The sequence below is a fragment of the Phlebotomus papatasi genome, chromosome 2 (assembly GCF_024763615.1).
Source record: "Phlebotomus papatasi isolate M1 chromosome 2, Ppap_2.1, whole genome shotgun sequence".
Classification (NCBI taxonomy): Eukaryota; Metazoa; Arthropoda; class Insecta; order Diptera; family Psychodidae; genus Phlebotomus; species Phlebotomus papatasi.
The window spans coordinates 111105927-111118417 of NC_077223.1; the positions used below are offsets into that span (position 1 = coordinate 111105927).

The window sequence follows — 12491 nt, forward strand, 5'->3', positions numbered from 1 at the left end:
AAAATTTTCCAAAAAAATTCTAATTGATAAGAAATTAGAGCAATTAAGCCATATAGCTAAGTCTTAGGTCTGAAGCCGGTATAACACAAGGTAAGCTGTTACTATAGTACAATGTTTTGATTTAAAACATTGTTCATGCTCTCAAATAAGGACTTTGTCTGAGTGTTTAAAATAAGTCCTTAATAAGTACTTATTAAGTACTTAATCAAAGCATTTCTTGAGCAATTTAGTGACATCAGGCGGTAAAAAAGGAGTATTTCTTTTTTAAATTTAGAATTTTATTCAGTTTTTAGTTAGTTCTTCAGGAATGTACTTAATAAAAAAAACTTTAAATCCTTAATACAAACCACTTAATTAAGGACTTCTATTGAGTTTTTAATAAGGTATTTAGTATTAAGGTTGAATCATGTCAAACTATTTTCGTTATTCGCTATAAAACGGTAACGTTTGTCTCATTTTCTTATATTTTTTAAGTACTTGGTTGACCTACAACTCCTTAAAATGATATAGTAAAACATACTTGGTAAAGTCAAAATGTACCGTACTTTGGCCATTATCGAACTAGAATTATCATCATCAATTTAGACAGTTTAATCGCCCCAGACAAAAAGTTAATTTATAAATAGTTTTAAACCAATATTAAAAAGTGCATAAACGTGATAATTGTCAAAGTCAGATGCAAGAAATTAAAAAAGGGGAATTTTTACAGGTATAAAATGTACTCCCAACATAAGATGTGAATTTTGATTTTCAACTCAATTGCGTTGTTTTCTCTCTTTCTGTTTCTCTTCTATCAATTTCTCTACCTACGAGAATGTTACATACATAATTTACGTCTCATGGGAGAATATGAAAAAGAGAAAAAATGCCATGGGTATACATAAGAGAGAATGTCAGCCATACAAACCGTACACACAACACATTCAACAAATATCATCCATATGTACAACAAACATAATCATCATCAACAGAGCATCTGAAGAAACCGTTTCCAGAAGAGTCAATATAATTTTCTCTCTCACTCTTTCTCTCTTTTGTGCCACGATTAAATTCTCATAAAATTATTCTCACAGGACCTTTCCTCGCTCACTCCCATGAGCTCGAATGTTATAAGTTTTTTTTTTTTCAAATATATACTTTTGTAAATATCAATCTAGGACTTTTATCTAAACATAAATCATATCTTTTTACATTTTCTCATTGAATCCCCTAGATTGAATTAGGTGATTTCTCTCACAGTGTCCCTCACTCAATTCTCTCCTTCTCTCTCTATCTGTCTCTCTCCCTCTCTTGTTATAATTTCCAAATCAATAGTTGGGTTTACATACAATTTAAAAAAAAAATTATTGAACGATGAAACAAGGTGCTGGCAAAAGCATGTTCTCCATGGTCCGACTTTCACATTCGTTTTCAGTGTCTTCGCAACATTACGTCGGTTTTTCCACAAAAACCGCGGGCCCCATTTTTCACTCTCACGGCCCCAATCGAAACCCCTCCCTCAATCACATATTTAAGAAAAATTCCCCTCCGAGAAGAACATTTCTTTTTTATTTTTGCGAAAAATAAATAAATAAATAAACATACTCTTCATTTACAATAAGTCAGCAGTCAGCACCTAAAATTTTCCTTATATTACAATAATACAGTTTATCACGAAAACTCTTTCACTTACACATACACACACATTCATACTTTGCCATTCATTTCTCTCTTCTACACATGACCATGCCACAAATATGGTGAATATCTCTTTGTCAAAAGCCCCCTCAATATCTTCGAAGAGAAGAACAATTATTACTACATCTTATTGTAAAAAAAAACTCTTGAAATTATATTCATACATTACGACTCCATCAGTGCATTAGACTTCAAGGGTCAATGAAGTTTGCATTAAATAAATTTAAAACTTTTTTTTTAACTTTTTTTCTTATAAATCATTTGAAGATTTAATAACACTTAAAGAACTGAAGTAGCATTTCATGACAATTACTGTTTTTATACTTTAGTACAATGAAAAATCCTTTGAATATATAACAATTTCAATTATATGTTTATTAAAAGTAGATTAATAACTTTTATTTAAACATGATAGTGTAAGAACTAAGCCTATTTTCTAGAAAATCGTTAAGTGCTAAACACTACCATAAAAAAGAATAATGCAATTAAAGAATTTTTCAATACAATATCCTTTCGACTTTAACCGAAAAGCTATGAAAAACCAAGGCTTGTAACATTGTTAAACTGATGTTCTCTAAAATAAGTAATAAAGTATCAAAACTACAAATCAAAACCTCTCCTTTTAGAGCCCCCACTTAACAGGACGTTTCACTTTTCTGAAGTTAAAGGTCTAACCTTCCGGGATAAAATCTACATGTTTTGTTTTCAATAAAAGCAAATGTTACTTTTTGACTAAAAATTAAAGTAGAATAACCTAATTCAGAAGATTTGAATCAAGTTCTGAATAAGAACCTGATCCAAATTGAAACATTTTCAATTAAAGCTTATAAATATTAAGAAAAAAAATATTGTTTTCCCATTATGGAGTTGTAAAGAATTTTTTTTTTGGATCATATTCTTAGGTAATCCTATCTTAATTACTTTTAAAATATAAATGTATCTTAAGAATTATTTTGAGTTATGAATTGGAATATTATCGAATGTACAGACGGTCAAACTAATACTCTATCATTCTGCCAATAAGTGTCAAACTGTGACTCTATTATTATTTTTCTCATGTATTATTATGTTATTATTCTCATTATTAATCATAATTATATTGTTGATATCTTATACTTGATGAATCCTCAAGTCCCTTGTAGACCTCCCGTTTTTCCGTACTCTTAGAGTTGTTTGGGTAAATACAGCGTATTTTATTACGTTTTGTCACATGTGAAAATGTGTTTTTCTAGACATTCAGTACTTTACACCCGACGAGGTACTCATGAAAGCATATTATTTAGCTGACTGAAAAATGATTTTCATCAATTTTAGGGACTCTACAAGCCAGTAAGTTAATTAAAAACATCAGTTCTATTACCAAGTATATTAGAAACTTAATACCGTAGATGCGGGTAACTTAGTACACCTGGTATTCGTAAACTTTTCTTTCATTTTAGCACTTAAGGATTATACTCAAAATAGGTCTATTGAAAAAAAAACAAACTGGTAACTTTAGTTTAAAAATGAAATAGAAATTGCTATTTTAAGCATATTTATTGATCAATTGGGACAAGATTGGACTTAACTTCAAGCCCTGTGGAAGCCGAATGAATAACTCGTCTTTACGGACGAGTAAGATACCGGTGTCTCGAAAACAAAAACAATCTTTGTCCTCTGTAGTCAGAAAAAATGGTTTTTGCATTTGGAACACCGGTATCCTATTCGTCCTTAAAGGGTTAAGTATAAGACAATTTGGGATTAACCTTTACCGCCACATTTTACGGGTTAGATATTCTCAACGATTAACTTCAGTCTACTTGGGCCCTAAGCGTAAGCACTAAAGATGAATTTTAAGAATTTTGAAGAATATTTGACTTTGCAAATCAAACCGGAATCGAGCAATTTGCAAAGTATCATTCACTTCGACATTACTTTATATACTTTTTATTTGGTCTTGAATAATTGCAAAAGAGCTCAATAATACAAATGGCCCTGATATCAAATCGTTAATAGGAGTCGCGTATTCAATACCTTCAACTAGCACCTAGTTTATCGTAAATCGTAAGTATAGGAACTGTTCTACTGCTCTGTTGTAAGGAAAATCTCTTCTCTTTTCATTCTCTCCCATTGTGTGCTCTGGCATTAGTGCATAATATTGGTCTTTTCTTATTCTTTCCGTAGCGGCAGATCCCCAAAAAATGAAAATGGGGCTTCCAATAAACTTCATTTGTAACTCTCTCGAGCAAGAAAACAGACTCACACACATACACACAACTAATCAATTTATCTTGCGTCGCAATTTAATGCTACAATTTTTCTCTCTCCCTCATACATACAATATAGCTCTCCTCCTTTCACATCTCTCTCACATCAATTATACATATTTATGATCCAAGGAAAAAGCCTATTCACCAGTGGAAAAACATTTGCACACAATCTTAAGAGAAAATTTTTCACTTATTTTTTTCAAAGGGGGAGTGAATTGAGAATATTTGGGAGGAAAATGGAGATGTAGGAGAAAATATTGAATGAGTAAAAGAGAAAAAAGGTTTTTTTGTAAGGCAAACGAACACTATGGCTACAGCACTTACCAAGGCGAAAAAATTTGTATGGCAATCCTCCAAACTGGCGCCGTTAGTTTGGTGGTTTTGATGCGTCATTGCTGCAGTAAACACATTTTCATGTCACAACACATTTCACTTAAGCCATAAAATACTTTAGACAGTGGCAAAATCACTCTAGAAATGAGAAAATTTCTTCAACACCAACATCTAGTAAGGTTTTCACCTTCGATGGCGACTAGAAAATGGCGGACAGATTTTCACGCACACTATCACGTCAACACACACCGCTGCACACCACCACCTTGTAATCGCTCCACAAAAGCTTCTTGTCAGGTTGACGTTTTCTGTTTTTTTTTCTTCTTTTTTTTTGCAACGATGCACACTTCTCAATGTAACTTCTTATTAATTTCCTGTTCACTATTTCACCTTAGAACTTTTTACTCAATAATCCATATTTTTTCACAACTTTTCCTCAAATTCCAAGTCGAATGCAACGGAAGACTTTTCGCGACAAAAATCTTCTCTCTCACCTCGGAATCTCACCAACACTCTGACAACACTTTTTTAGTTCTTTTTTTGCTTCAGTGGTGAATTAATGGAGCCTAAGTGGTGAAAAATGTTGATATATTCACCACTTGGGGAAAATTTCCATTTTCGCACTCAATTCAACACATATACATTTGCAATCTTCCTTTTTTCATTTAGAAAAGTTTTTTTCATCTTAGATTTTTTCTCTCTTTTGTTTTTCTTCACAATTTTTCACATACTTTGTACACAGTATGTACATATAAATCCGTTATGAGAGAAACTATTTCCACCACACTCTCTCTATCTTTTTCCCTCGTGAAACACACAATTGCTCATCAAAAAAAATTTTGAATGGGGAGAAAAATTGGTCTTTTTCACTGCTTTTTTACCACTGAAAATGCCTCCGTGGCCAACTTTCACAATCAATTCCAATTGGTCTACCGCTAAACTGGATATTTTCACTTGTACAACTGACAAATTGGAAGTATAACCAGTGAATAATGGAATTTTCGTGAAGAGAGACACTGAGTTTTCTGGCCATTTATATTTATATGAGCTTATTTTCTGGCTTGTAGGGTTCAACTGGTCGTGTTCGAATTTCACTCGGGGATAGCCGAAGGTGAACCGAAGGTAATTGTGTGTGGTGAGATTTCTCAACGTCAGTCGTATGGTGGAAAGGCAGAATTGTAGTAGTAGTGCGGCTTTTTCGCTGAAATACAATAGAAATGGCGGCTATTGCTCGGCATTTTGCCTTGTGGAAAACAGGTCAACACTTTTACAACACTTCTGTAAGTGGCAAAGATTCATTCAATCATACATTTTCACTTCTTGAAACTTTTCGGAAAGTACTTTGGGTACTTTTGTTATTATTTTTTTTAATACACTATCCACGAGTCTCCCGCACGCACTCACGCACCAAACGCCATTCATAAGATTGATGACGTCACAGGAGAACTCCACATTTTCTCTCTACGCAAATTCACTAACAAAATAATTTTCCGTTTTCTCGATTTAACTGTATTTTTTCCGATTGGACTTAAAGAAAAAAATAAAAACCCTCGGGAAAATGATTTTCTTCTATTGCAGATAGCAAGAGGATTTGGTGTTAGTGCAGTGACGTACTCCAAGAAGAAGAAAAAGTCAACTACAAAAACTGGAGGACAACAGCAACTTCAGTCTGTGGCACAATCACTTGCTTCGAGAGGGTGTGTACAGTTACAAGAATCAAAGCAAACTACCTTTAATTGACCAAAAAGTTGTCTGACAACTCTGTGTTTGTAGCCGCTTAACACACACACACATACTCATATTCACCATTCGAATTTCGAACTTCTAAGCTTCTTTTTATTTACTTCATCGATTTTTTTAGTTCGTCCGCTTTACTTCATCGAGTTTTTAGCTATTTTGCCTTTCCCCTCTATTTCTCCTAACTCATTTACCTCATTATATCCCCACCACAAATACACAATTTCTGCATTTCCCCTCAATTTTTATATACTTCATTGCCCCACTCTGAATTCTTTTCATCTTGAATCAGCTGTACTTGCGCATGCGCGTACTATATGCATCACTAGATGGCAGCATGAACCAGTGAAAAGACATCCATTCATATTTCCCCTCTAATTAAATTTTGCAGGTTCCTGCGATCCAATCAGCCCTATACACCCCCGCCAAATGTGGCTTCGCAGATTCAAGAGATGTCCTCAGAAGCCGGATATAGCTCTCCGTCAGCAATCTTCCCAACTCTCAATGATAAATTCAGTTTCTTAGAAGATTGCAGGAAGAAATTCAACTATTCCGTGCCCAATTCACTGCTCCATGAATTATCGACTGTTCAGGATGTGATTGAGTTCTATGAGAGTCCGGTAAATACAACTCTTCCCATGGATACCATCAAAACGGAAGATTTGCCAGAGAATCTTCATATCCAGAGTGAATATGTGAGATTCCATCCGGAAGAAGATACCATGTTTGGAGGGGTTAGTGCCTTTCCCAAGAGTTCAACCCTAGTCACTGGGGTAAAGTACAGGAAGAAGTACAGAGGTCACATTGCTAAAACATCCTGGCCGTAGAAAAAAATTCAATAAAGTAGAAATAAATGTAAATAAATAAATTGTTTTTTCTTTACCAAAAAATACCTTCCTAGGACTTCTAATAAACAAATAATATCAGTATCGATCCGAGTAATACATTTTAATAAGAAATAATGGGTTTTATTGGGTTTCAACAGGGGGAGATATAGCCGGAAGTGATTTGCAGCTAGATTCAAATCTTAAAAAATGGAAGCGTTTTAAATAAAAGCATTAACTTAGGATTTTCTGTCTGTATAAGAGATTTGGAAACTACTTTTTGGACTAAGGTTGATGATAGGGTTGGTGCATTTAATAGAGAATAAATTAACGAGAACTTAATATTCTCAATATGTATTTTGAATACCTAAAAATAATAGAATAAATTAGATAGATAATTTAATAAAAATATATTTTAATAATAATAAGAATATTTTGAAAAGTTACTTTTTGAGACGAAGCTTCATCGACCACTTTGAAAAAAAAAAAAAATGTAAGCGTTCAAATGGTTCTTGTTACAATTTTGTCAAAAGGAGGTATTTCACCAATTTGACAAGATTTTCTCTGACATTTTATAAGGAAAAAGTCCTTTTGAGAAACTTTTAACAAAACTTTACGAAGAAATAATGACAAAATTTTTCTAAGGTTTTTCTGTTTACGAACATTTAAAAACAAATGCTTGTAAAAAAAAATGAAAAATGCTTGTCAAGTCAAATGATCATGTTACGAACAATAATTGTGAAAAAGTAGAAACTTTTAGGGACTTTTTAGTAGCTTACACGACTTACCCGAAATTCGTAAGCCTCCAGTGAGAATTTACAAACATTTAAGTAAGAACTATTTTACAAATTTTTTTTTTCTTTGAAGCTCCAGTTGGAATTCTGTATGGAAGAACATTTTTTACTGCTCGAACTCAAAGAGATCGCAGTTATATAATCGTATTTTTTCAACTTGTCACTGTACTGGAGCTTAAACGGTAAGAGATATCGACTTTCAGTCCTCGATGACCCCCAATAAAAAACAATATCTCTAGACGTCTTGTTCCCTCTGTACCCCACCCCCCTGTATCCCCACCAAAACCACGTTTTTTTGTTTTTTTTTTCAAAATTGTCCCAAGCTTTTCCAATGATTTTCGGATATATTTTAGAGGTTAATCCAGGCGAACATTTCGTCCAAACATACCTATGACCGGTAAATTCGCCATTTTGAATTTTAACAAACCTTCTTGTTGATTTCACAAAACTATTTTTAAGAGTACCTTAGTACACGACTGTTCTGAAAACTACTCTTTTGAAACTACCGTCACTGTTCCCATTTTCGCCGCTTCTGTTCTTATTTCCACCATAAATTGATTTCAACTCTCCACCAGAGTTTTTCGCAAGTTCACGCTATAAAAACCTAGCAATAAAATGGATTGACTTAAAAAATAAATATGTTTAAATAAGCTAAAACAGCAATATTTAGAAATATATAATATATATTGAAAATTGTGAAAATTAATCGTTTAAGGACGAGATACTTTTCAGTGACCAAAAATCAACTTTGACTTAACTGCAAACTTTGGAAAATCCAAGAGAGGTATATTCGGTATTTTTTTTATCTTATGGACAATTCGAACCTACACAGCCAATGTGATTATGTATAAAATTAAAAAAAAATAACTAGATTTTCAGGAAAAAAATAGAAAAATCGTTTACTCTATATGGGACACCGGTGTACTAATCCTTTATTAAATAATTAAAGCGATTATAGCGTTAAAATGTGCTTATGGTTTTGGAGTCACAAGATAAGTTATTGAAATTTATTTATTCTTAATAAAAGTAATACAAATTTATGTGGTTCACAAATGGGAAATTGGATAAATGAAAAAGATCAACTTTGACCTAAAAAATTTCTCAATGAAAAATCGGGTTTGGAGTATAAAAAAACTCGTAAATTAAAAAAATTCAAAAGGTATAAATGAAGAAAGAAAAACGATTTCGTCAATAAATAAAACTCGAATATTGACCAGTCATTATGCCAATTTTGTTCTATAAAGCCTTCGGCACACCATTAAGATCAGGAAAATTTCACGAAGCCGAAATATGAATCCCTTTCTTTATTACACGTTTTGCGTATGTCTGTCTCATTCTTTGACTCTCTAAATTCGATTGAACTAAATTGAATTTAGTGTGATGTTCAAAAGAAGAAGAAGAGTGCGAAAGAACGTGAGAGACAGAAAATGATTCGAATTTCCACTTCAAGAAATTTTCCTGACCAAAAAGGTGTGCTAGAGCCATAAAAACCTTATTTGGTTGATAAAAAATCAAGTTTGATCATTCAAAAAATCAATTAATCAGTATAAAACGATCGATTTTCATCATTGAAGGAAAGTCGAATTTGGCCATTAAAAATTAATCTTGATTTAAAAAAATACTAATGTGATAAATAAAAAATGTGATTTTGGTCAGCAATGAAATTGGACTTTGACCATATAAAAAATCAATTTTGTCCCGTAAAAAAATTGGATAAATATATGTCTAATTTATACAATTAAATTTATACAATATATCTTATTATAACAGATTCAAATTGGTTTTTTGCTAGTCAAATTTGATTTCTTTGCTAACCAAAATTGAATTTATATTGACCATTTTTATCCATTTTGTCATATTTTGGCCCAAGTTTTGCTTATTATCATATTTATTTAATTTAATATTGATAAATAGGCACGAAATTTAGTTACAATCTCAATTTTGCGAATTGAAATTCGCGCGAATGGACCAAAATAATCTCTTCAGCGTACAGTAGCGTTTTAAGCGGAAAAACAGTATAATACAATTTTTTTCGAGGACCGCGCGCTGTAAAGCTTCTCATTCAACAGAATCATACACTTTTTGAAGAGTATTTACACTTTTTATAAGCATCGTCTCTGTGGGCACAGATGGAACACAACGAGATATTTTTTCCATCTGAAATTCTGAGGGCATCATCCTCAATAGTTTCGGCATCTTGAAGAAAACGTGCAAAGGGATTTGGAAAATGCGCAAACGCGCACCTTCCATGCAACGAAGATAAAGGTCCAGATACCTAGAGCTCTCTCCCATCAGTTGGCTGATGACTCTCGAGGAGATCGCTAGACTACTAAAGCTCGCTTTTATCTGGTCTGGCCAGTCGCTCGAAAGTTGTCGTATGAAGTGGACGTTCTTATGGAACTCTTTGTCTCAGTAACTGTTACACGTGGCTGTCTTATTTAAAAAAAAGAGTTAAACCCCACAATAAACTTGTTTAAAATTTCAAAAAGAGTGACTAATAACAATTTGTGTGTTAAATAAAAAACAATGGTGCAAGATTACAAAGAAAAGTTGTTGAATTGAATTAAAATAGGCCACACTTAGTACTATAAGGTAAGCACAATCAATTAAGTCGTCTCTGAAAAAAAAAGTAGAATTTCAGTGTATCACCCGCTTATCGGACAATTTATTGATATCCTCAAGTGTATCTCATGTTCCTCTTCCCATAAAAATGATTTTGAAACATTCTTACACTGCTGAGATATGGAAAAATTCCTCTGTGACCGACAAAAGGTATTTTAGTCTTCAACATGGAGAAATTTTGGAAATAGGAATCACGATTTAGCCTTGACTCCTCAATGCATTTTTCCTTTACATTGCATCATCACATTCGAAAATTCTCTTCCTTTATCCTTAAGATATTGTCTGATTCTTCAGAATTCCATAATTACATCCTGCTTCTCTGCACATTTTGCACTCAAAAAGATTATCTCTCAAGCAGAATTAGTACCAACAATGGATTCCTTTGAACGTCCAAAAATTTCAATTTTCATTTTAAATTAACAATAGAATGCAAAATTAATTTTCCACTCCTATAATATACATTGGGTAAGTTTTCAACATAAAAGCCAGTGAAAAACATAGATCAATTTATGATGCAGTAAATGAGATTCTTAATGTGGGCTGACTGGATGCCCACAAATTCCGTTTTAGGAGCCTATTGTAGATTTCAATCAAAATCAAGAAGTAACTCATTCCCATTTTTTCTGATAAGGGTTTCTGATCTCTCGAGTTTCGCGATGCTAAAAGTGGGTTTCTTAGGTTTCGCGAAGCGTTTCTAGGACAATTAACAAAGATTTCTTAAAAATGAATAAATAGAAATATTTTTTTTACGATTAATTAATTAGCAACAGATATAATTATAGTACTAAACAAAATATTTATTGTCGGCCAGAGATTCTGTATAGTTATTTTTATCACATTTTATATTTAAATATTCAGGAAATCAAATGTTCAAACATTCAGATTTTCTGATAACATTGACTAGCTATTTTAAATAATTTTAGATATCAAAGGTCTTGGTGAAGGCATTTGACAGTTATTTTATTTAACAAAATTTGTTTTTAGGATTAAAATACTGCTTCTGTGGACTTCAAAGTTTTTAGTATTCTTCGATACCTTTCATTTTCAGTCTGAATTAATAAATTCCGTTAAATGGAACTGATGATGATACGTAAGGTGTTGTCTTTTAATGCCTCCGACATACCTTTTGGGTCTATGCCATTCTTCTGCACACTTCTTCTTCTGATTAAACTGACTAAATTAAATTTATTGTGATAGTTAAATGAAGAAGAAGAAGAGTTCGAAAGAGTGAGATAGATGTAGGCAAAACGTTTTTTTGAAAGAACAGACTGTGAAATTTGCTTTCATGAAATTTTCCTAATCTAAAATGTGTAAAGAAGCCATAAATCTGTTTTTGAAATCAAGAGTGCAAATCTAAATTGAAATATTTTTTTTGCTGTTTTGTCTAATATTATTGATCTTGTCAAGGATCTTGTAGTCCAAGTCTGATTCTAGTAAACAGAATTTGATCATTCTATTGTGCTCCAACTTTAGAGAATGCATAAATCCAGTTTTCTAGAAATTTTCGTCTTGAATTAGTTTAGAAGAGTATTTTGTGGTAATTTCAACGACTGAGTTTCATCGTAAAACTTTTAAAATCAATGGGAAGGGGTTACTGAAAGATTTGCAATATTCATCTGATTTATAGCTTTTGTTGAAAAGTTTTTAGGTTATTAAAAACTTGCAAGTTTTTAGCCATATACAAATATTATAAACGGCAACGGGAATGTAAAAAACACACTTTTTAAAAGTTTAAGCCTATTCAGAGGATATGAAATATTATGAGGATTACAATAGATGAGTTCATTAAGTATTTCATTTAATACATCATCATCTTTTCATGTGTACCCAAAGTACTGCAAATTATATTCAATTTCATGTACATTTATTAATATAAATGCAATTTTGTTAATTTTATGGTTCTTTTAGAGCAATCAATTTGTGGTATATTCTATTTTCAAGCTCTTTAATATTTAAAGTTATGAATTTTCATAGTATTCTCATTTCAATGTCATTTGATAATTTTCACACTACCATTCGCAAACATATTTCATCAACACTAAAGCAGTAAAATACCATTTTTTATTCCAAATAACTTCGAATAATAATATTTGTTTCACCTGTTAATAGAGACACAAATAATAGTAAATTGAGTTTTTTTTACTCTAACTGCTTAAGATTTTTTCTTTGTTAAGAATGCATGCTTATTGTAAATATTACTCTAAGTAAACTGGTTTCTTATCTGGTTATTTTAATGTATATTACACGACCGAATA

At 32.1% G+C, this 12491-nt stretch overlaps 3 protein-coding genes across 5 annotated transcripts in view; 2 read left to right on the plus strand and 1 right to left on the minus strand.

Annotated features, from left to right (window-relative positions):
- LOC129800855 (mediator of RNA polymerase II transcription subunit 13) overlaps positions 1–4326 on the minus strand; it is a 73560-nt gene extending 69234 nt beyond the window's left edge. For both annotated transcript variants that reach the window (XM_055845557.1, XM_055845556.1), the window contains exon 1: positions 4251–4326. In XM_055845557.1, coding sequence (XP_055701532.1) covers positions 4251–4319 — 69 coding nt within the window. In that variant the 5' untranslated portion in view covers positions 4320–4326. The remainder of the gene's footprint in view (positions 1–4250) is intronic.
- Positions 4327–5476: 1150 nt separating this feature from the next.
- On the plus strand, positions 5477–6925 carry LOC129800858 (39S ribosomal protein L50, mitochondrial). Its single transcript, XM_055845559.1, has 3 exons — positions 5477–5539; positions 5838–5956; positions 6388–6925. The coding sequence occupies exons 1-3, from the start codon at positions 5477–5479 to the stop codon at positions 6821–6823; spliced, it is 618 nt and encodes a 205-aa protein (XP_055701534.1). The 3' UTR covers positions 6824–6925.
- Positions 6926–9652: 2727 nt separating this feature from the next.
- LOC129800859 (feline leukemia virus subgroup C receptor-related protein 2) overlaps positions 9653–12491 on the plus strand; it is a 33551-nt gene continuing 30712 nt past the window's right edge. For both annotated transcript variants that reach the window (XM_055845561.1, XM_055845560.1), the window contains exon 1: positions 9653–10206. The gene's annotated coding sequence lies outside the window, so the exon portion shown is untranslated. The remainder of the gene's footprint in view (positions 10207–12491) is intronic.